The 15,424-nt window shown below is 34.5% G+C and overlaps 1 protein-coding gene across 1 annotated transcript in view; it reads left to right on the top strand.

Moving 5' to 3' along the window:
* LOC131028727 (importin beta-like SAD2) overlaps positions 1-15,214 on the top strand; it is a 28,549-nt gene extending 13,335 nt beyond the window's left edge. The window contains exons 14-22 of the mRNA XM_057959066.2: positions 43-241; positions 2,724-2,855; positions 11,565-11,668; positions 11,836-12,015; positions 13,264-13,403; positions 13,501-13,640; positions 13,861-14,015; positions 14,144-14,273; positions 14,398-15,214. Of these exons, the coding sequence (XP_057815049.2) occupies positions 43-241; positions 2,724-2,855; positions 11,565-11,668; positions 11,836-12,015; positions 13,264-13,403; positions 13,501-13,640; positions 13,861-14,015; positions 14,144-14,273; positions 14,398-14,558 (1,341 nt within the window). The 3' untranslated portion in view covers positions 14,559-15,214. The remainder of the gene's footprint in view (positions 1-42; positions 242-2,723; positions 2,856-11,564; positions 11,669-11,835; positions 12,016-13,263; positions 13,404-13,500; positions 13,641-13,860; positions 14,016-14,143; positions 14,274-14,397) is intronic.
* The last annotated feature ends 210 nt before the right edge of the window (positions 15,215-15,424 follow it).

Here is a 15,424-nt window from a genome sequence, read left to right as displayed (position 1 = left end):
TTTTCAGTGCATGTTACTTACTTTTAATAAAAATGTTACTAGGCTGCTGCATTCTGGAAGTGCATGCAATCTGCTGAAGCTGATGAAGAGCTAGATGAGTCAGGTGCATTGGCTGCTATTGGATGCTTGCGTGCTATAAGTACTATTCTTGAATCTGTTAGCAGGCTTCCTCACCTTTTCCCTCAGGTGGAACCAATATTGTTGCCTATCATGCGAAGAATGCTTACTACTGATGGTCAAGGTATCTCCCCCCTCCTTTTTCTGAGGCTGTTTACAGGCCAGTTGTCTGTAGGGAATTTTTTTTGTCTAGATTGTCTATCATTCGAGAGATCTTCTTTGTGATTTTGTGCTTTTCCTTTGTTACTATAGCATATGGCCTTTTATGGTTCTTGTCTCATAATAGGAATAAAAATTCATTTTTGTCAGGGACATTCGTATCTCTGCCCTTGTCTCAAAGAGTTCTCTATATTGTAATCACACTTGAACATTCTTTTGTGGTAAAGTGGAATTGTCGTCATTTTTTGAGTAATTTGAGACCTTACTAAACGTTTTTAGAACTAAGTAACTGAAGTTGGGTGTCTTGAATATCTAAATTTCTGTTGACATAGTGATTACTCTTTAGCAAGGTTAACAGGAGACGGGGGTATTTGGAGACTTAGGAGATGGATACCGGTACCAGTACAGAAAAGCTTCAGAAATAGGAGACGGGGGTACTTGGATACGGCAATTTTTTTAATATAATTTAATAATTTTCAGAAAATATCATAACAGAGAACATTGAAAACAAGAGAAGTGGTAGAGTTTAAGAAATTAACATTAACTTTCAAGTTTAAATACACAAATGTCAAATGCCATTGTTTTATGAGTCCAAAACTCACATTAGATATTTCATATTAGATTATCATTAGATATTGAAATCCAAAGATATTGATAGTTTGATGCTGATACACAAATGAAAAACAAAAATCAGAAATCTATCATCTACTTTGCTATGTTTTGATTATCCATATCAAGGTCCTAAGCTAGGATGGTCTCCAGATACTCATCACTCTGTAACTCAGGTTCCTCTGATGGTAGTACAACTGGGGGCAATTCATTAAGGCCATTTGGTTCAACCACTTCATCCCCCATGGTTGCAACTTCTCCATCAGGTGCAATTTGGTACCATTTGGCTGTAAGGACCCTCCATGTAGCCAGGATCAACACGAGAGAAGATGAAGTGAGCTATGAATGTAAACCAAGTTCTTTGCTTTCTTTGACCCTAATAGGTTCGCCTTTTGTGAATGAATAGAACCATAAGTACTCCAATTCCTCTCACAAGATGAAGAGCTAGCTACTTCTGAGAGCTATCTGACTGCAAGTGATTGCAATTCAGGGGTTTCACCTCCATGGTTTCACTATGACTCTAAAGGGTCTTTCTTTGCTCACATATCATATAAATCTACCATGGGAGCAAAATCATCTTGCCCAGGTGAAAACTTATTCCATTGACTCCTAATAATTGAGACATCCTCACCTTAACCATAAATCTTTTTTATTGCAGCCCAAAATCCCTTCATTACCTCTCTATCCTCATGTGGAGCCCTCTTATTGGTCTCTTGTGTGTTATGCCATTTAGGATTTAAGGCATGGGCAGCACAATGAAGGGTTATGTTAAGTTTGTTCCATCTTCCATGTAACTTTTCTTCTATCAAAAGATATAAAGAATGATCTTTTGCATCAATTATTTTCTTGACTCTTGTACACATGGAATCTATTTCTTCATAAACTTCCCCCAAACGCGGCTTGTATGAGTCAGCAAATTTAATCACCTTACATATGAGACTAATAAAGTCCACAACAAAATTTCACATCAGACCAAAAACAGTCATCAAGGACCAAATGTCTCACCTCAACTGCAGTATCTGATGTAGATTGCCTCCAAGCTGCCCATGCATCACTAACAACCATGGAACACAAAACTCTTTTGACTTCACAAAGGTGGTCAAGAAGAATAAAGTAAGAAGCAAACCCCGTCTTAGCTGGTTTGAGAAGTTCCACCTTGGCAAATGTACGATAAATGGCTTGTATGTGGTGATGGTTACAATGCAAATATACATTTTTCTGTCCTTTTCTATCAGGTTTGAAACCCACTGAACTTGCCAATATCTTTGAGTGCATTGTTCAATGAATGCACCCAACATGGTGTCTGAAATATATGCTTGTACTTTGTTTGCACCATCATCAGTGTTGCTTTACAAACAGGGCAGCCTCGGTGACAATTTGGATTACATGTGGTGCCCCCACCCCCTCAATGCTATCACATAGCTGGTTATGAAGAAAAACTTGCATTGTTTACATTGCAAAATTCAATCCCTGGAAATTTTTTTCATTCTCAGCTTTCATTGTTCAAATTTCAATCTTGGAATTCCATGATTATCAAATTCATATTCTATTCCTCACCTTAAAGGTTTTTCATCAAGTATTTGACATTCTTTCCTTGGAATAATCTCATTCAACTATGTTTTTGAGTAGTCTAGAGTGGTTGAGTTATCTATTCTTGTTTGTTGAAGGTAGGCACATGTAGTTTTGGATGTGAAGTTGAACAAATTAGTTGATGACTACTTTTGGATTGTCATGCTGGTTGAGATTGTTATATTATTGACATGGCTGTTTCAAAGCAAGTATAGTAATCAATGCAACAGATACTGTTTTTCTAAATTATCTCTTTATTTTCCATGCAGAGGTCTTTGAGGAGGTTTTGGAGATTGTATCTTACATGACATATTTTTCCGAGACCATCTCATTGGAAATGTGGAGTCTTTGGCCTCTAATGATAAATGCATTGGATGATTGGGCTATTGATTTCTTTGAAAGTAAGTTGAAGTGATTTTCTCAACCATTCAGTTTTCTTAATAATATTTAAACTGTAAACTATTGACTTTTTGTGCTATTTATTTAAAGAATTTAATGATGCTGTTGCATATATTTGAATAAATGGAAGTCATGTATTTAACAATTTATTCTTAAACCACTGAGTTGACCCCAAAATCACTGAGTTTGAGATTGGTCTACACAAATAAGAGGGTTTGTTGTAATTGATTTTTTTTTCTTGTCTAATGGAGGAGCTAATGAGCTTGAACACTAGAAGCAATAGATTTTCAGTCCATAATAATAAGATTGTAGCATGGATTACTTTTTGAATCAATGTTTTAGATTGAATTATAACAAAGGTAGTGAATACAAGAGAAGCAGGATCCAGTTGCCCTTAGATAGAGGTCAATGCCTGAATATGTTTTTTTACTAAGTTGCCGGTTCGGATTCTGGTTCGAGATTCTGGTTCGCAAATTCGTTCATTTTTTTTGGGGGGTGGGTTCGGGTTTGCTTTGGGTTCGTCCATACAAAAACATATAGAAATAAAAAAATAAAAATATATACATATATGCAGCAGCAAATAAATAGCAAAATACACCACCATATATATTGATGTTGTAGACTTTTAGTCCAAATGGCAAATAACATAGCAAAATGCCAAAATACACCACCATATCAATGTTTATGTTCAAAAATAATAATGTCAACATTAACAATCAGCGATCACTGAACAAATGAGATAGGTTTTACCTATTTGACCTTTTTAGTGGTCTAATTTAGGGTTGGAGGGTCGAATAGACTAAATGAGGCAAAAAAAAAACTTTAAAAAAGTTTAAAAAAGTCTTTTAAACCCAGATTCGTCTCGGGTTCTGCCGCTGGCACTGAAAGTCGTCCAAAATACGTCAAAATTCGGCCAGGGTTCCTCAGAGAGAATTTCCTGGGCCAAAATTGAACCCTGACAGAATTTGGGGAGAATTTGTAATGGACCAGTATTTGTTGCGAACCGAACCAGGACCCATGGGATTTTTTGCAGAATCTGTTAACTTAGTGTTTTTACAAAGTTCGGATTAGAGTTTGTTACTGCTCAACATTTGTAGGTCTTAAGCTTGGACCTATAAGCTTGGTAGGAAATTGTTTTAAATGTGATTTCTTATCAAAGAGATCCTTGGCAAATTTTTCCACAACTTGAGAAGAGCAATTTAAACAGGAAGCAATTCCACTGATCTAGTTTCCTCGTGCCTCCTTTCATCTACGTTCTTAGGTTGCATGTCAATGTTTGGATTTTTGAGCTTCTCTATTGTCACTTATGCTATGACAGCTTAATGACATTGCAAGAAATGAAATTTATGGTTTAACTTGACTGCCTAAACTTAATGACAAATGCAAGAGCTCAAGAGTCATGATGCACATATTTTCTTTTTTTTTTCTTACTTTAGGTTGCACAAAATGCAGAAGTAAATAATACACAAAAGTTTCTATCTTAGCTTATTCAACCTTGAGTTGTTTGATAATTGATGAGTTCAATAATAAATTAGAAAAAAACAAACTATTTAATCAGTAATGTTAAATTCCAGTCAATTAGTTTGTCAAATAAGAATTTCGCTTTTGGTTTTTACTTTGGGTCACAAAAGGCACACAAATAGATCATACATAAAAGATACAATCCTAATTTGTCTCTATGATAATTTTCCATTTCCATTTTACTTATGTTTTTTTTCTTTCATTTAAAAAAGTGTAGTGAAAATTGAATATCTATTAATATTTGGTATCATTATGCATATATATTAAATGAATTTAAAATCCCAAAAACAATAGTTCTAAAACCGCAGAAACAACATTTGTGAAACTATAAGATTTGATAACAAACCGACATAATTCATTAGTTGACATTTAGATTTTCTGAATCCTTTTTTTGATTATTAAACAATGAAATGTTGATATTCCTATTGCAATTCTAAAAGAAAATAAAAAAATCAACATTTAAACAAAGAATTGAGCCTGAACTCGTGAAGTCTTACTGTGAGCTTGAAGGATTGATGATTGATTTTAATGCTTGATTGGTGAAGATGATTCAAGCCTTCCTCTTGTCCTTGCTCAATGCAAATGACAAAGTGTCGAAACATGAGGTGATTTCAATCAAGGGTGAGCTAGGCTAGTGTTTTTAGGGATGTGAAGTGTTGGTGGGCCCATTTGCATTTAGGGTTAGGGATAGATGTCTAGAATTTTATTTTTATTTTAAATTACTTTTGTGTTGTGGCATCTCCCCAATGTTTTGTAGAGTGGGATACACTTGCAATGCTTCTTACTTCTGTACGTGGTTTTTGGGGGCGAGGGGAGGAGGGCATACATTTCGTCCCTCTCCCCCAAACCTTGTACAGTGAGATACACTTGAAATGCTTCTTACTTCTGTAAGTGGTGTTTGGGGATGAGGGGAGGAGGGCATACATTTCATCCCTCTTCCCCAAATATACGCTTTCTTGCAGGAGGGTGATCTCTGGCTTGGATGGTAGGGACCAAGAGGCTCTCTTTTGTCCAATTCATGTGGGACTTGTACCTGTCCTCATTTTAGATTTCTATGCTTAGCAATCTTGATGTTTTATTTTGTCCAATATTAACAAAAATTATTAGAAGCTCCAATATTGACTAAATGCTCATAGTTGTTGCTCCAACATGATCGCATTTAATTTATGTCCAAGATTTCATCTTTACTTTATCTTTAAATTAAAATCCTTATCCATAAAGGAGTTCTGCAATGTTTGGACATTTGCTCCGTACTCTAGCATCAAACACAAGGCTTCATTCAGCCTCCTATCTATATACCTTCACACGAGTGTAGTTATACATGCATCTCTTGATGTTTAGGACATATCTTGGGGATGGGTCTCGTTTATCCCAGCTCGAGTAATGATAACCCATGATATTTGTTGTGCTTTTTCTTTTATACCATGTCAAATTCAATGATTTCTAACCAGGAAAATGAAACTTTGCTGAATATTTATACACTATTAAAAAAGATGTTTAAAATTTGCCTTAAAAATAGTTTGCGTTGGGACTTAATCCTGTGGTGTCAAATTTGCTTGAGCGCTTCCCTTTCTGTGTTTTATCACCATATTTGACCCATTATTAATAATCAATCTGAGACATCCAAATTTGGGCCCCAAAGTATCAAGAGTTGCAGGCTTCCAATGTTGACCCTAATGAAGGCTGTGCTGGCCCAAAACTCCAATAAAATACACACAGTAAACCTAGTGACAGTTATAGGTGTTAAGTTTACATTTGAGTATATTTGCTGTGGGTTATATTTGATGCTCATTTTTGTCGATTATTAAAGCATACATCTAGGAACACCCTTGTAAGTTTAAGCGGAGCTCAAAGAGTAGGAGAGATAAGCCACTCATAGTTAGCATTTAACCATCTTGATTCTGTTGATACATTTCTATTTATCTTCTCGAAGACAAGCTTTTTGCTTTGAAGGTGAAGAAAACCTCTAGGATATGGGAGAGCAGTTTTGGGACCTAATAGTTTGTAAGGACAAAAATTATAAGTAGAAAAATAACAAAAAATATAGGGTTTTTAGGATTCCTAACATGCCATACATTAGTTTTTATTCTTTTTGTTTTTGAGATAAAAGTGACCGCCAAAGGTGATTTTAGGGGTTGTGATTTCCTATGATTAGCACAATCAGCACAGCTTCCAGTGGTTCATCTCTTTGACCTCCACTTATCAAATGATAGAAGATCAAAATTTTCATTTTAAGATCTTCAATGCAACTTCACATATAGCATCATACAACACTACCTTGCTGCCTGCATAGCTCCCCTCAACAAAACTACCTTTCTATCCTTGTCACGATGGCAATTAGCCTTGGTGACTTGTTGACGAGGTTGACGACTAGTCTCAAGGATTAATGGAAGGCATGTAGAAAAGGTTTTAATTTTTATGTTTTAAAATATGTAGAAAGGTTTTTGTTTAAGGTTTTAAAACTTTAATTTATTTGTTTATTAATAATTTATGTTTCAAGTTTATAAAATTTTCATAACACTTCCAATTTTCAATTTATTTGTTAATATTTTACTATTTTGACATTTTGGTGGATATTGAAAATAAAAATATAAAAATAATTCATATTTATATTTATTAGCACCTTGTGATAGCTTTGGCTTACTTTTACACTTAGAGGCCGAAAAATATAGATCTTGGGTAGACCAATCTTTTATTAGAACTTTAAAACATTATGGTATTTAAGAATTTCTGCATGTATTAGTTTGAAAAGTTGAATATATTTTTGTACAAGTTGAAGTTTAAACAATAATGAGGGCTTTATTTCAAATTATAGCCTAATAAGGGTTTGGTTAGAAAATAGATAGTTGCCCCTAAAATAGTAGTCAGTATTTCATGAAAGTATTTTACAATTTTGGGACCAGCCATTTGTTTTTACATAAATCCTCAAGGTAATAAAATAGTTTATTTAATCTACACAAATTTTTATGAGTAGCAATTTTACAAGGCACTTTGTTTAAATTTATCTCAACCCACTATATTTGGCATGAGTTTTTAACATGTTTACAAGACTCAGACTTGGCAAGCTGGTTTTTGTCTTGGACCCAGACTTAGACTCTATACTTATTTTTGGGAAAGACTAGGAAAATTGAAAACCATGAAATATAAAGATTTTTTATGATTTAAACTTTAAAGCTATTACTATGCACCCTTCCATTAATCAAGTTTAAGGACATAATAAACTTGTCAATTAAAAGCTACTTTGATCTTATACACAAGTATAGCTCAATCAAATGAGTACAAAAGTGACTTTGAATTGAAGGAAACAACATTTAAAAATATTTAAACCTTCTCATGGTTTATGATATCCATGGCATCAAAAAAAAAATCACATCACAAAGTCATGAACTATGGCAGAGAGGAGCTTGTATCTCCGGGCCCAACATCATTAGCTGTATGTGGAGTCTTGTGCTTGTATCTCAGACAAGTCGCAAATGTTGCTACGGCCATAGGAGCTTTACTTAGGACAGGGATTTACTTGGCAAAACATGGGTGTAAATGTAATTCAATTACTTTGGGATTTTATTGGGAAATAGTTGAAGAATAAAAAAGGTCACTTTTCCATTCGCATGGCCAAAATGGTTTTTATTTTTAGCCTTTAAAAACTAGAGTGTGGGTTTGGGGGCAGCACTTTTAGTGCACTCCCAAATTAAAGCTTTTTAGACCATACAGACCCTCATGGTGGATGCAATTTTCATAAATTTATTGTGTTTATCCAGTAGTTGCCCAAACCCTTAAAGCTATAGAATTGTAATAAGGCCCAAACTATGTTTGCTGCCATAGGGTGTTAACTGTTATGTTTTGAGTGTTTTTAACTTTTAATTCTTTTTTCTTTTTCCTCTTTTTAAAACCTGATTTGTTCGAGTCTCAGGGATGGGAGTTGGTGGGTTTGGTGAGTCTGGCAGTCTTGCTGGGTAACTGGGTCACAAGTCTGCTTGCCTTGGTTAGCTTCAACTGCCTTGGGACTCACCGAGTCTTGGCAGTTCTGGGTGAGTCTTTAACTGTGGTTTACAAGCTCCTGGGTGCTTGTTATGTTGTACTAAATCTGGGTAATTGAATTTCATTTACACTTTTATCACACGTTGCCAATGGAGGAATGTTAACATGTTCTTGAAGACACCTTGAATGTCTCTAAACATTTACTGCAGATATTTGAAATAAATTATTAACTAGAAACAATATAAATAAACACTTAGTGTTTGTCTAAGTTGCAGGGTTCGCTGGGTTCAGGGCCTGGTACTGGTCTGGTTTGATTCAGGTTTGAGTCTTGGTCTGGTCTGCCTTTGGGTCCAGCCAAGATCCGTGCCTGGGCGAGCTGGTTCGTCCAGGGTGAACCCGGATGCCTGGGCGCCCAAATTTACTTTTTTTTTGCAAAATTTCATAAAATTTATAGCAATGAGTTTTTCTTGTTTGTAGAGATATGTGTTTCAGACTTGCATATTTGTGTGATTGTTTTGCAAGTTATCATGCAGGTTAAGACTTAAAATTATTAAGAGCGGCAACAGACAATTGATAGATATATTCAAATTTTGTTTATGTCTGAAACAAGATAAAACAGAGTAGCAAGCCATTGAGTTCTGGCCTCTTTACTTGTTAACTCAATCACAACAGCAAAATACCCATGCATTAGCTCATTCTGATTTACAATCTTCGGCTTATGAACAGCAACAGAAATATTCAGTTTCCTGAGCTTTCTTATTATTTCCACACTGACGCAGTTGGACTCATTGAATACAGAATTCCCTGAACTTGTATCAGACCTTACAATATGAGATGTACACAATACTTTTAATAGAATAGTTGATCTCTACACAGATTTAGAGTCCCAATCTTCTCCTAAAATAAACATAAGCTAAATTGCAATTAGCTTCTTATTCTCACACCACTTTCATGATCATCAATAGTCTGATATGATTTGTATACATTCAACACTTCTTCAGTTACAAGTCACAGATAAGATCTAACAAGTTTTTGGTGGTTTTGTTGTTCATATGATGCTATGTGACATTACAATCTTAATTCATGCTTCTAGGCTGCATCTATATATATATTTGGCAAATTGCTATGGTGGGGGTAGCACCCATTTCCATTAAAAACAAAGAAAAAGGTACATGAGAATCAACAGAGAATGAAAACCAGTATGTGTATGGCCTCAATGACTTCCTGGCTCTCTCAATCTGCTCAAGGGAGAACAAATCCCCATTATCATATATTCATAAGTTTCTATATTATTCCTACATAGACAGTCCCTTAAGACAGCAATAGTATCAAACATATCCCCATTTTTGATGACCACCTCAATGTTGAAAGCATCCGCAACCCACTCTTTGAAAGATTTAGTCTGCAATTTTTTCAGGGCCTTGATTTCAGGTTGTGTCAACTCTGCGCTCACAAGTCGACGGACATCCCTCTCTGTAACATTGTGATCCCCGGTTGTCTAGGCGATGGTGTACACGACATTCTCCAGCAGCTCTGCATTGTGTGCTCGGGGTCCATATATAATTTTGTTGAACTGGTGAACTGGGTTCTTGAACCTGAACTGGTGCCCGAACTCGAACTAACAACTTAGGCTTTTGTCTGTCCAAGCTTTAAAAGGAGCGTGGTTATCTTGATGGGTCCCTATGCAATTACCATTTTCAATAAGTACATACTATATTGCAAAGATGAATTTTTATTTTTTTAAAATTGGAACTAGGCAAAAAATCGGCAAATTTATCGAACATTTGAAAATATATAATTTCTTAAAATATTCTTATAAAAAACACAAATACACTACATTTATAGAACAAAATAACTTATGGTCAGCTATTAATATCCTTTCAAGGCCCATGGAATTATATGGGCATAAAATAATAAACATTCATCTTATTTTCTCAAACTGTTCTCAAAGGTAGCAATGAGAATCAAACAAAGAAAAAAATAATAAACTGCATATCTTAAGGATAAAAACCCTAGATCTATAAATCAGCGTGATGCAGATCTTCTCCACTTGTGGCAGAAGGTTGGTAAACAGAAAATATACTATAGTCTTTTTGTTGGCTTATACAATTGTTGAAAACCTGTTTGTCAAACTAGATTTTATGTACAAAATGCATTGCAGACATCAAGTGTCACCATTTTCTTTGTTCTGAAACATTCATCTAGCATCTTTTGGAAAAAGATTTTGGAGTCATTATGTTTATTTGGTTCTGATCAAGGACATTCATGGAAGATAAAAAGGCATAGTGAAAGTTTTACTGAATCAAATTTTTCCTTTCTTTGGCATTTGCATGCCCTTTCTCCCTCCTGTTGATGTTTGCGTGCCTTTTCTCCCATGCATGCAAAACCACTTTCTTTCGTAGGTCAAAAGAAATGCATACCGTGATTAAATTTTAGGGTTAATTAAAAAAAAAAGGAATTTTTACCGCAATTTTTTGCCATTTCCTTGCGATTTTTTCACAAAAATCCATGTGATTTTTTCCTAAAAATCAGTGATGAGTTTTTTAGGCGATTTAATCAGTTGCCATTTTTGACTTGCGAATCAGGCAATTTAATGACTATTTTTTCATCCTTGCTATATTGTATTTAAAATTAGAGAATCTATTGCTAGCTGTTTTGTTTTCTCATGTGGCAGGAGGCTGAAACAAACTACTAAACCCAACTTTAATTGGTTTTTGAATGTAACAAGGTCATAAAGATTTATAGTAAGTGAAGTATTTTTATTCTATTTCAGTATGTTGGGCGGTTTGGATTGTTATCTATATATTGCTTTTATGTATCTATCTGAACTTCTACTGCAGATATCTGAAATAAATTATTAATTAGAAACAATATTAAAAGAATGCTTAGCTTTTTGTCTGTACAAGCTTTGAAATGAGCTTGGTTATCTTGATGGCTCCTTGTGCAACTACCATTTTCAACAAGTATATACTATATTGTATTTAAAATTTAGAGAATCTAGTGCTAGGTGTTTTGTTTTCTCGTGTGGCAAGAGGCTGGAACAAACCTACTAAACCTAGAAGTCCTGGTCAGGAATGTAACAAGGTCCTAAAGTTTTGTAGTAAGTGAAGAATATTCATTCTATTTTCACCATGTCCGGCAGTTTGGATTGATTTATATTTATTGGTTTTATGTATTTATCCTAGTAACTTTAGGGAGGTCTGTTGTTGCAGATATTCTTGTTCCCTTGGATAACTACATATCCAGGAGCACTGAAATTTTTCTTACGTGCAAGGACCCAGATTATCAACAAAGTCTCTTTAAAATGCTTTCATCTGTAAGTGATCATTTAAAATTTGATCTGTTTCTTGTAATCTATTCTTTATTTTCTATGGAATTTTAGTAATTGGCAAATACAGAAAAGGAGAAGTAAATATTTTCTTATGATTTTTGCATAAACTATATTATATTAAAATTCATTAATTTTGGTTCAAATCTTTGCAGGTAATGTCGGATAAAAATATAGAAGATCATGATATTGAGCCTGCCCCAAAACTTATTGAGGCAGTGCTACAAAATTGCAAAGGCCAAGTTGATGAATGGGTAGAGCCATATCTTAAAATTACAATTGAAAGGCTATGGCGAACCGAAAAGAAGTATTTGAAGGATCTGCTAATGGAAGTGGTGAGAATCATTTTCCTGTCAAAGCATGAAATATTCAAAGCATCATGCAAAATAATTTTAATGTCATCCCAAAGTTGACTTTTGCCATGTATCATTTAACTTCATGGTTTGATGTCTTTTTTAAGCATTTGCCAATGTAGGCTAAATCCTGCCAAATTATATTGTGTCGAATTCCTTATTGATGACTTAGTCCACTTATTTTTTAAATGTTTAGATGGGCTAATCTTGCTATCACTATGCAGGAACTAATCAACTTATAGTTATTTTGAAGTACAAACAAAAGAGAATTAAAATTTAATTACTAAAGTAGTTGTCCGAGGTTTATAACATTTATCCTTTATTAGAATGTTCAAGCCACTTGGAGCTTTAAACTACCCACGTCTATGTAACTTGCAGTCACAACTCTTTCTGATATGTATCCCAAAGGACACAAATAATTCATACAATGAACATCTGCAAACTTAAACTTTTGATAGACAATTCAGTTTTATTTATAAAGATCTTGTAGTCTTTCAGGTACAAAGGTGTTTCCAAGAAAATTGTCCTAGCTTTTTGATATTTCTGAACAATATTACTATGCTGTTTACTCATATTGATCTAAAAGGAAATTTGTATCAGGAGAGCACAGAAGTATTTGCTTTGTTACTGTCTAAATCAAAGGCTCCACAAAACCTTAATGCAGTTGCTTATTGTTATCTCTTAGGAACAAAGGTGTTTCCAAAATTTTTAGTCCTAGCCTTTTTCATTTTTCTGAACGATGCTACCATGTTGTTTACTCATTTTGGTCTAAAAGTAAAGCATAGGAGCGTTTGCTTTGTTATTGTCAAAATCAATGGCTCTACAGAACCTTAATGCAGTTGCTTATTGTGTGTTACATATCACAAAACTTTAATCTAGTTGCAAGAATTGTATCACATTTTCCCTTCATAATGTCAAGTAACCTGGAGATACATAAATTTATAATACCATTTGTCTAAGTAAATGATGGTCGTATCTCTTTCTGAAATGTTTCCTAAGGGACACAAATAATTCACAGAATGAACATCTACAATGTACAAATTATTATAGACATTCAAGTTTTATTTAGAAAGATCCTGTCATCTCTTAGGAACAAAGGGGTTTTCCAAAATCTTTAGTCCTAGGTTTCTTCAAATTTTTTGGCTGAAGGATTTTATTATGCTGTTTACTCATATTCGTCCAGAGACGTCATTGTGTACAAAACCTTAATACAGTCAGTTATTGTAACAGATTGCAAATGCTCTATACTACAACCCAGCTCTGACTCTGGACATATTGCAAAAATTGGGAGTAACTACACAAGTTTTCAATTTGTGGTTTCAAATGCTCCAAGAGGCAAAAAAAAGTGGACAGAAGGCAAATTTCAAAAGGTAATAATCAATTTGCTTTATTTCTTAAAATAGTAGATATTTTTGACAGGCATTGATTTTTCAGGTCCTCTCTTTTAATCTTTATGTTCTGATGCAGGGAACATGATAAGAAGGTTTGCATCTTGGGTCTTACTTCACTCTTATCGCTTCCTCCTGGAATGATACCTGAAGAATCCTTAGGTCGAATATTCACAGCTATTCTTGACCTGCTTGTTGCTTACAAGGAACAAGTTGCTGGTGCGTAATTGGTTTGTTTGACAGACTATTTTTAGTGAGAAATGCTTGCATATTATACTCTGCTCATACATGTGATTGATGTTCAGTCAATGTTTTTTTTGGCAGTGATATGTCATGTGGCATTCATCATATTTTTTAGTTATAGTAGTAAATTTCTAGAATACTATTTGTTTGAAACTAATAATTAGAACGGGTATGTGTTTGTATCCATATGCTGCAGAAGCAGCAAAGAACAATGAGGATGAAGATGATGACATGGATGGCTGGAAGACAGAGGACGACGAAGAAGAGGATGATTCAGACAAGGAAATGGGAGTTGAAACTGAAGACGGTGATGAAGCTAACAGTCAAAGGCTTCAGAAATTGGCAGCCCAGGTTCTTGATGATTTTATACTCCTCTTTAAAGAGAACGGTGTTCAATCATGTTTTTTTAATCAGGAATATAAAATAACTAAAACTGTCCCAAATATTTAACAAGGTTGATTCTATTATTTAATTCTCAGGCCAAAGCTTTCCAGTCGCACACAGATGATGAGGATGATGTCTCTGATGATGATTTCAGTGATGACGAAGAGTTTCAATCTCCAATTGACAATGTGGATGCTTTTGTGTTCTTTTCTGATATAATGAAAGGTTTGGCACACCTCACATTTAAAAAGAATAAATTCACAATGGTTTCGTTTGAATGTTTAATTATATTGTTGGCTGAGTTTAAATTTTGTTATGACTTACTTCTTTTCATCTGTTCTGTCAACAGCTATGAAAGTTTCAGATTTAAGGAGGTTTCAGAATCTGAATCAATCATTAGACTTTCACTATCAAGCAGTTGCAAATGCAGTTGTCAATCATGCTGAAGAGAGGAGGGCAGAAATTGAAAAGGAAAAATCGGAGAAAGCTGCTAGTGGTGTAATGGCATAGTAACGGTTGTGTAAAATTCCAAATTTTTGTTTCACCTTGATTTTTCTTGAGCCATTTATTATTCATCAAATTTTATTGGTGGGTTTTAGAATAAATGTTCCAAGGCAATTGTGACGGAAGCAACATCCACTGTACACGTCCAGAGTTTTCTAGTGTCTTTAGATATCCAATATCGGTCTTCGATATCCCACATTGTCTGTTTGTCCTTGATGCTACCTGTTTATAAGAAGCGTTGCTAATTGAACACAGGTGGTGTTTAGTTTTGTTTGAAGATAGGTAACTCGAAGGCCCAACATCTTGTGTAGCAATATAGTTTTGATATCCATGTATTGAATTCAAATTGGTTTTGGAAGAATTCCTCTCAAACTGCTCAATACAAATGTAATCTGGATATTATTTCACTATTTAATTGGACTTGTCTGGCCATCTTTATAAGATTCGCCAAGAAGAGCTGTATTAAGAGGAAAAGTAAATTCACAAATATGTCATGGTTATACAAGCACAGAGCACTAAGGATTGGTAATGCCATTTACGCAAAATTTCTGTACAATGTGATACAACTGGCAGTCTATCATTCCCAAGACTGCATATGCGATTTGTGTACAAGTTTTTCCATTTTTTATTGAATACAAAGATAATATGCAGATAAAAAATTACAGAGATGAAATTTTATTTTGATCGGCAACCAATATATTCATTACCAATGGGGATGTTATAAATTCAAGAGATAGATGCCTGTATAAAATGGATTTGAGACGATTGCAGCTGTAATCTATTTTAAAAATTTGCATGCAAATGGAGCATCAAGACTTACTGTTCTACTTGGTTTACCTTGTGTAGCAGCAATCGCTAATCTGCGCTAGACA

Source organism: Cryptomeria japonica, chromosome 5 (assembly GCF_030272615.1).
Source record: "Cryptomeria japonica chromosome 5, Sugi_1.0, whole genome shotgun sequence".
Lineage (NCBI taxonomy): Eukaryota > Viridiplantae > Streptophyta > Pinopsida > Cupressales > Cupressaceae > Cryptomeria > Cryptomeria japonica.
This window is presented reverse-complemented; position numbering and strand designations above follow the sequence as displayed.